The sequence below is a fragment of the Rhagoletis zephyria genome, unplaced genomic scaffold, assembly GCF_001687245.7.
Source record: "Rhagoletis zephyria isolate East Lansing unplaced genomic scaffold, Rhagoletis_zephyria_1.1 Rzeph_scaffold_03215, whole genome shotgun sequence".
In the NCBI taxonomy this organism is placed as follows: Eukaryota; Metazoa; Arthropoda; class Insecta; order Diptera; family Tephritidae; genus Rhagoletis; species Rhagoletis zephyria.
In genome coordinates, this window is record NW_016160298.1 from 20245 (window position 1) to 29645 (window position 9401).

The 9401-nt window shown below is 38.2% G+C and overlaps 1 protein-coding gene across 1 annotated transcript in view; it reads right to left on the minus strand.

Moving 5' to 3' along the window:
* The window catches only part of LOC108368605 (protein sidekick-2-like), a gene marked incomplete at its 3' end in the record, with an annotated part of 33350 nt that continues 23949 nt past the window's right edge, over positions 1 to 9401 (minus strand). Inside the window, exons 2-4 of the mRNA XM_017623487.1 lie at positions 3416 to 3988; positions 640 to 897; positions 1 to 95 (exon numbers count right to left, since the gene is read on the minus strand). Coding sequence (XP_017478976.1) covers positions 1 to 95; positions 640 to 897; positions 3416 to 3988 — 926 coding nt within the window. The remainder of the gene's footprint in view (positions 96 to 639; positions 898 to 3415; positions 3989 to 9401) is intronic.

A 9401-nucleotide genomic window follows, 5' to 3' on the forward strand; every position in this document is an offset into this window, starting at 1 on the left:
CAGTAGCCGCGGCGTCTGCATCCGTGTGGCCAGTTCGTGTTGCATGGCCGCATGCTGCTCACTCTTGATGATATGCACAAACACGCTGTCGGAATCTGCAAGCGAAAATCAAACAAATCAGCGTGGGAGTGGCGTCATTCACAGACATATGTGGCTAATTGAAAAAGTAGTACATATCTACTTCTGCGAAAATTATGGAATCAAAATAGTAGTCTAAAGACTTAACGCTTTGGCGATATTCCCCACTTTTGTGGCAGCTGCACCCACTGGCTTATCAACTGCTGGCGCCATTGCCACATTTCCGCTGTCACTGCTGCTGCTGTAACAAGCAAAGGCAAAGCTGCTTGCCAGCGACAGTGTGGTCATTTAGATAGCGGATAGAGTGTAAGCTCACTCGCAAATTCACAAGGTGATTATAGCTCATGCGTTACAGCGTTCAATTCACATGCAAACATGCTTACATGCATACGAGCTTGTAAATTACACGCAAATAACGCCAGACTATTTTGACAACCTCCACGCAGTGATTGCGGGCAAAACTGGTAACACAAAAGTGGAATACCGTCAAGCGCCAGGTGATTTATGTTTGATTAATGGGTAAGGAGGTAAGGGAGTGTGGGGGTGGGGTACGTTACTTACTTGAATTATCTGCCGCGCATGTGTAATTCCCCGAGTCCCGGTGCAGCACGCGCGATATCACCAAATTGCTCGTCTTCATTTGCTGCTCCGATACGACGCGTATACCGCCGCGCGTTGAATCGTTAATTAATTCGCTGTCCTTGTACCACATCATGTGCGTGTAGGGCCCGGGCGCTTGCGGTGCGATGCACGTCAAATTAATGTCGCTGCCACTTTGTATGAAGAGTTCGCGATTCGAGAGGATTTGCGCCTTCGATGCTGCATATGGGCGCGTGTGTGTGTGTGTGTGCACAACACCATCGGCATCATCAGCAAACCAGCCAGCCAGCCAGCCAGCCAGGTGGCACAAATGGAGCATCCATCGCGCAGACCATTCAGCCAGTTTATATGTTTGGTATAAGTGCGTGACGGTGAAGTAGCGAGTGTAGGCGATTCGTTGGTTTTATGATTATTTGCGTTTGTTTTTATTTTTATTGTTGGAGTATAGATGTTGTACGCATTTACCAATAACGGTAACATTGCAGAGGCGTTTACATTGGCATTGCATTTTATTGCCGTAATCAGCGTTAATTGCGAAAAATGCAAAAAAAAAATTAAATAGAGAGAACAAAATGGCGTGAGTTAGGGAATTGTAATGGTGTAAAAACGAATAAGAAGAAGTGAATAACCTTTTGTGTGGTTAATCACATGATAGGCGGTAAGTGAGCACTAATTGAGAGGGATTTATCTTCGTTCCCGATAAATTAGTGCCGTTCTGCTGAATTATCGCTTTTAGCCAAATACTTAGTGGAAGGGAATTTAGGTGTGTCTCTAACACTCACACAATAAGTGCTTCGCAGACGCCCTTAAGCATTGCATATGCCTTCCTATTAATTAACTCACCGAAGCTTGTTGAATGCTGGGCACTTACTTATGCTAAGTATACTCAAATAATTTAATATTCATTACATTTCATTAGTTCGTTACTCCGAAATGTTAATTCTGTGTTCATTGTTGCTTCTCTAGTAATAACGCTGTGATAAGTGACTTAGAACAAGTGGGTGCTCTGAGCGAACAATTCACGAAACTATGTTTAAAATTTGTCTAAGATCGTAAAATTTTCATACGAATTGAAAAATTTTAATCTATGATGTTTGCTAAGCAAGCTAAGCTAAGACGGATTTATGATGCATTACACAATATAATAACACACTGTTGCACTTACCGTCACTTTTTGTTTTCACACTGAGTGTGGGCAGAGATCTGTGAACTTGTGTCTTTTCAATGCCACAGGGTAGTACGCCACCATTACTTTGTTGAAGAGAATGTAGGAAAAGGTGGAGGGGAAGGTCTTTAGGTGTCTTCAGTGACAGCCAAGCTGCACTTAAAGCATTAGCCAGCCATCTAATTACTTCCAAATTAGTTCGGCAGTGCAAGTCTCGACTAAATTATGTTGGCAAACATAACCAGCTTGCTTTACTCTGGGAGCCAGGTCACTCGGGACTACCTGGTACTGGCTCAGACCAGGGATTCCTTGGTCCGCAACCAGTTATAACACTCCCACCTGCAGCCATCGAAGCCGCCATCAGAAACTGGGTGAATACTTCGCTCAGCAATGGCTGGACAAAACTCACTGAGTCACTTTTGAGCTTATCTTAACTGAACGCTTACTTATTTCTAAAAGGGGAAATTCCTCTAGTAACACTCCTTTTCGGATCACAGCTGTGCACAGGAGCATCCAATTCTTTTTAAACGAAACGCGTCCTCTAAGCAAATCCCTCAGGAATCTGAGGAGTACGAACTGGGATTTGTACTACGCCAAGCGCTCCCTGATGCGTCAACAGTAAACTCGGTGCAGTCGGCAGAGAGGCTCTTGAAAAAGCGAAACCCCTTTGGTGGACGGGGGAGCTTTCCGAGTTACAATTGCTTGGAAAGTTTATAAGATTGGGCCAGGAATCTACAAGTCCGAGATCAGAAAGGCGAAAAGAGTTTCGTGGAAGACATTCTGCGAAGATGTACAAGGCTATCATTAATCCTCTAGATTTAAGCGAATTCTCGCAAGGCATCTCGCTCTGCTGGGTTACTTGAGGAATGAGGCAGGGCACTGCACTTTGAGTAGCGGGCTGTCACTGGGCTTACTCCTTGATACTCACTTTCCTTTCAATTCTTCCTCAGAGGAAATTTGCTTAAGGAAAGTGCGCGAAGACTGCAATGTTTTTTCTGACCTTCTGGATGACTGTCGCCTAACTTGGGCGATGAATTCGTTCAAACCCTGCGTGATTCCTCGAGAACGCCTACCAAGAGCTCAGTATGGTTATTGTAAAGGAATATTCGAACAAACTGACCTATACACAATTGTGAGGTGGATAGTAGAAGCCTTCACTCACAAATATTTTTCCTTAGGAGCCTTCCTCGAATTCAAGGGGGCCGTTTAATAATGTCCCGCCGGAGGCAATGGTTAAGTTGTTGGATAAGCTTGGGGTTGGTGTCAGTCTCATTCGGCTCATCCAAAACTTCCTACGTAAAAGACCTGTCATGGGCATACATATGTGGCATTGAGTTTTTAAGTAAATAATTAAAACTATTCTCTCAAAACTATATGAGTACAGTCAAATTGGAATAGAAATCGATTTTCTGTGAGGCTAGTCACAAGGAATGTACATAAAACTTGATTTTTTGAACTCAGAAATTTCGAAAACAAGTATAGTCGATATTATTTCTCTACATTTTAGGGCCTCAAGAGTACGGAGTTCTTCACAACAAGTACTCCCATACATAATTCATTGGCGATACTCACTCACAACCATCAGCTTGTACGCCTGACTGATTTTCGGCTCTGTTGACACTTGGCACTCGTAGATGCCAGCGTCGCGCGGCTGCACCGACACCACCTTCAGCACCCACTCGTCCGAGTTGTCGATGTGTCGCGCCAGGAAGCGCTGATCATTCGTATACGTCATGATGCCAATGGTGAGAATGTGCAGGTCTCGCTTGCGTATCCACGAAACGGCGCGATCACCAAGATTTCGCACACGGCAGTGCATGCGGGCTGTGGTGCCGACGGCCGCAATCACTTCGCGTTCGGTGGTGTTTTCAAATTGCGGCTCAACGCTGCTGCCGACGCCTTCGAAACTGTCCACGATGGCATTAGAGAGCTCGAGCTGTGAAAGAGATGCCAGCGATGCGGATGAAGACGATGACAACGACGAGAGTGATGTAGTGGATGGCAGCTGTGCTGCTAGTGACATGGATTCCAAAAACTGCTGAGACAGCTGATGCCCACTGGGTGTGAGTGTATGTAATGGTGGCGGCGCCAGCGTCGGCGGTGTATGGTGATGATGTGGCGGATGTCTTGTCGTACCCTCGAATGCTGCAATGAGAAGTATGGAGGTAGAGTTGAAAATTTTGAAAAATTCGCTTGATATTCTAACAAATTTTAAGTATTTAGAACCACACAAAAATTTTAATAAATATCGCACGTAAATGTGGAATAACTTTTCTATATCTATTATTAAACGTACGATATGTGTAACCATGGCAACAAATTAAAAGTAAATGCTACCCATTTCCAATTACTTGTTACTTAGCAAATACACAGCTTAACCACCTCATTTTGTCAACACTCACGTTTTTCAACAATCCATTATCCTTGATTTTAGCAAATTAACCCGAAAAAAATTATTTGGCTTACTTAGCTGTTGGTAGGCAATTCGAGCCGACGTGCTTTGTTTGCCAATTACCAATTGATTTTTATTGTCGGCTTGTTGTTATCATTGCCCAATAAACCGTCATCATATTTGTAAGTGTGTGCCAGCAAAGGTCCATCTTATTGTCAGAGCAATGTTGTTGCCTTCGATTGTTATGAAAGTATTGGTATATATGTATGTATGTATGTATTTTCTATATATTCCGCCAGAACAATCACAGTTGGGATTCGGCGAAGTCAGCAAAAAGCACATCAACCGCATATACATATATATGTACATTCATACATACAAATACTGTCTAGAAAAACATTTTTGTTTTCTGATTCGTTAAATATGGGTTACTTAAAGAATTATGAAATGGGTAAACACAACGAATGTCTGGGAATACATTGAAAATTTCCCTGCATGTGGGTGGAATTGTGAGTTTTATTATTTAAGGAAAGAACTTAAATTAAAGCAAATCGCAGTAAATTTGATCGTTTTTAGTTGAGATTTAGTAAGTTTTCCTTCCCTTGAAAATGTGTTCGTGGTGACAATATATTTATCTCTCTTCCAAAAAAAAAAAAAAAACACGTACACACCAATCGCATCAGGTCCTTTAATTTTTGTTTAGCTCAAACGCTGAAATGTTTTCCAAAATATTGTTTGCCCCTTTGAAAGTGTGATAATTTATATGTTTCTTGGAGTTTTTACAAATATCAGGATATAAGTGGTCATAAATTCGAACAAAACAAACTCTCCTCGCAGAAGTGTATCGAAACTATTTATTTGAATCTCAATTAATATTATTTTTTGGAAACCAAAATCCAAGATGGCCTTCCACACTCTCAAAATGCTGATGTTTGCACAAAACTAAATTTAATTTCAATATATTTTTAAACGGATTTAAAACGGCTGAACAAAGCACTCTTCCGAGTCCTATGCAATTTCTTCCCTTAAGGTAGTGTCACACGATTGGAAATTTACCCAAAATTTGGTGAAAATCGTGTCCCAATCATGTGAATGTACACATATTTTCTTTCATCCCAATTACAACAAACAATATGTACAAATTCGATGGAAGCTCACTGTATTGCACCAATCGTGTGACTACAAAAGAATTTTCGTCCAAATTTTTTATTTTGAAAAAAAAAATTCCTTCTCAACAGATTTCTATTTTTCATCTGCCATTGGGAAACTTATATCGACTATCAGTGTTTGCAATCAATGATCTAATGAAATGGACGTCGTGAGGCTATTCTTCACAAAAACCAATTTTTCGAGAAGCTCCTTGATTTTCCACCTGTATAAAAAGGGTTTTTGCTTTGGAAGTGTAGACCCTAAAATTTATGTAAACAAAATAAAAATGACTATAAACATCTGTTTGTACAGCCAGTAAATAGTTGAAAAAGTGTACAAGACAAATAGACAAATTAGGAGCCCGTAGCAAACTTATCATGTCGTGGCTGCCTGGTGATGAGAGCTTTGATGGTAACGAAAGTGATGATACTCTCGCAAAATTCATAGACCAATGCAGCCTCTATGGCCTTAAGTCTTTTACGGTTCATCCAAATTAAAACCGGCAGAGCTCTCAAGGAGAAGGGAGGATTCTCAGTTAGCAACCTAAGGGATTTGAAACTTCCTCTCATGAAGTCTCCGAGTGGACGCTTAATCTTAGATGGTGGGGTCTAAAAACTATAATTGGATACCTGACAAGACATAGTACGCTAAGGCACTACTTTTATAAAACCAGTGTGCTGCCACCTTAACCTCAGTAGCCATAGTCACATATACCTTGGAGAGCCATTTATGTCTCCATTCAGAAACCTGAACATGGCACCTTGCAAAGTTCTTAACTTTATAAACTGCCTGGAGTGATTCCTTAAAGGTTCGCAAAATGGACCTAGCTGATTCGCTGCGCTAGTATGCTCTAACAACTATAAAATAATCCCAGATAAAATAATCTAAACCCATTAAATCGTACAGTAGCTAATCAGCACTTCCATTTAGAAGTTTGTAAATTTGCCCAATTTGTAAACTGGAATGGCCAACCAAACTGCTGGAACTGACCGCAAAGCTTTTCTTCGCCTAACTTTTCATTCAGAAACGGACAATAGAGAAAAGAGCGGAGCAAGTGGATCATCAAATTTAGAGCTTAAATGAAATTATTGCTCAATTAGTGATGAGTTGATCAACGATTACAACTGATGAGTGATGAGAGCTAGATACGAAAAAGAGGCAGAACGCTATTTTATGAGGAGTAATATTTTGAGTGGCATTGGAGCTTGAGGTAAATATAGCGGCGAAAAACTCGAGCTATATTAAACATAAATTAAGCGCTCTGCTTTTTTTAACTCACAAGGAAATCGAAATTGATTGCACTTGAATTGATTGTGGTGAGGAGGAAGATGGAAGCTTTATTCCTCAGTGAGGAATTTTTACGATATCTGTCTTAAAACACACTACTAAAAAAAATTATAGGAGATTTTAGAAAATGCAAATTAAAACTAAATAGAGAGAATGTCTGATCCGTATGCCGGCATAACTGAAAAATTTTGTTTAAGCCCGTGAACCAAACCAGAAAATAGCAAAACTAATATATCGCGCTGTCTTTCAGTATTACATGAGAATCGTAGCTTCCAGAAATTTTTACAAAAGATATCTGAAAACAAGAATGTTACCCAAAGCTTAATTTTTTAAATTCTCAATACGACCGAAATGCAGACTGTCAAAAATCACCGAAAATTTTTTTTTTTTTTAATATTGTATTATCTGCGTACATTGGTAGGTAAGACTCGTGAAACCCCATTTTTATTCACGCCAACGTAAACTTCTGTCGAGTCTCCCGTGGACCGCTGGAGGTCCAACTGGACCACATGGAAAACTTTGGGCGCTTTTAGTGACCTCTAAATATTTTTTGATTTCAAAATAAAAAATAAGGGTATATTTTTATTTCGGTATAGAACCAACCTAGGGAGTGAGAGCATTACAATTCCGAATTTACTTTTTCACATGCATTTTTGGACCTCACTGTTATACATACATACACACTTGTATGATCACGCTATTTCTATACATATGAGTGGTATTAATTCACGTGTAAAAACACAGTTGACTTAGCACAGCATAATTTATGCATCACTCCTGTTAAGGAAAACAATTTTACAGTTAAGCCGTTGAAGATAAATCTCTGAGGCTTCGTAGTGCATATGCAGTATTTATGCGTCAAAATTTCAAATATACAAATCGATTTCTTACTTAAACTAAACAAATTTTATTTGGTGCATAGCGCTTAAAAAAATTCGCTTAATTTCTTAACCCGTTAAACCTACATTTATTTTTTTATTTGCAATTGTTAACCTGCTCTTGAACTATACATACATATGTATGTGCATATGTCGGTAAAAGCATAACATAAAGGACACTCGTACTTAGCGATTTGTCAGGACCATTCATCAGTCATAAATATCCGCAGCCAATTGTAATAAGTAATCGACAACATGCCCAAAATTCAATAAATTAAGGAATTACAAGTCTTTAACAGCCTAAAATTATCGGCATTCCTGTTCGTTCTTCCATTGTGTTGCATACATAAATTTATGGACTTGGCTTCCATTTGTTTTTCAAAAGCTTCATAAATATATAGATAGTCTCATGAGCACACATTTCAATATATATTCCAATAACAAACGCAAGTGAGTTTCTTCATTCTGGTGCATACTTCCTTTTCGCTTTGCCAGCAATTTATCACAATCGTTCGTTGGTTGTAGGGTTTGCTTTTGTACACAAGAAGATAATTATGTTTGTAAACAGTTCACACAGTTTCTCGTAAGTAAGTAAATATGCACCCTGTGAGGAAAATCTCATTTTGTAAACATAAAACGGAGTAAATAATCACAAAAACTGCTTTACTAATGTCTTTTTCTCTACAGGGTATCTATTTAACCATTTTCCTATACATACATACATCAATAACGAAATGATTATTTATTATCGGGCTTAAGTAAAATATCCTCTGCAAACAGGGCATGAACAACATGTGTTCATGTGTATGTTCATTAGACTGATTCAAAAAAGCCGATAATTTTTTTTAACCACCTCTTCAGTAAATTAGTTTAAAAAACGTATTTTCAAATTAGGAATTATTTTCTCGTCTTTGAATTATCGTATTGAAAAGTGTGATACATATTTTTGTAGGAAATTACACGCCCTACATAGAACGTCTCCGATCATTTTTTGATAAACCTTCTAATTTAACGGTTATTCAAACGTAAATTTAAATGTTTGTCATTATTACATTTTTTTCTCCAAACATCTAATTAAAGTTATATTCAACTATCCTTAGGGGAAATATTTATTAAAATAGATTATATAGAGTTATGCTCGAAAGTTTGTTTTATCATTTCTTCACTAAAAATTATTTAATAACTTTTTCTAACAGGGAGTTACAAATTGCATGATTAGTGTAAAAAATGTTGCATCATTTAATGATAATTTTAATTATTTTAACTAAAATAGGAGAAAAAACTGTAATATTGGCATAAAATTATTTTTAAGTTTGAATAAACGTCAACCCTAAATAAAGAAAATCACAGAATTAGTCGCATTGCCCCCAATAAAAGCGTTGAAAGAAGAGTTTTCTAATAAAAAAAACGAAGTTTGTACTATCAAAACTATTAAGGTGCTCCATTATCGTTAATTTAAGAAAAAAAAAAACAAAAACAAAACATAATTTCGACTTCAAACTTAAAACTTTTAAAAGAAATAAGAAATTAACTCTGCCGTAAAGTGTTATGTTGGTAGTCGCATGGGGTCAGCACTGTAAAGTAATTAAAGATTAAACCAATGGTTTTATAAAAAAAAAAAACGCTTTCTGTGGAGTGCTCAATTTCCTACAAAAATGTGTATCGCAATTTTCAGTACGATAATTCAAAGATGAGAAACCAAGTTCCAAAGTTGAAAACAAATTTTTTTCTAAGTAACTAATATGGCAAATAGATATTTATATGGGATACAATATAAAGGGTTGCGCTTTTAACAAGGCATCTTTTGACATCCCCCAGGAGGTATTGAGAGAGGGTTTAAAAACAAAAATTT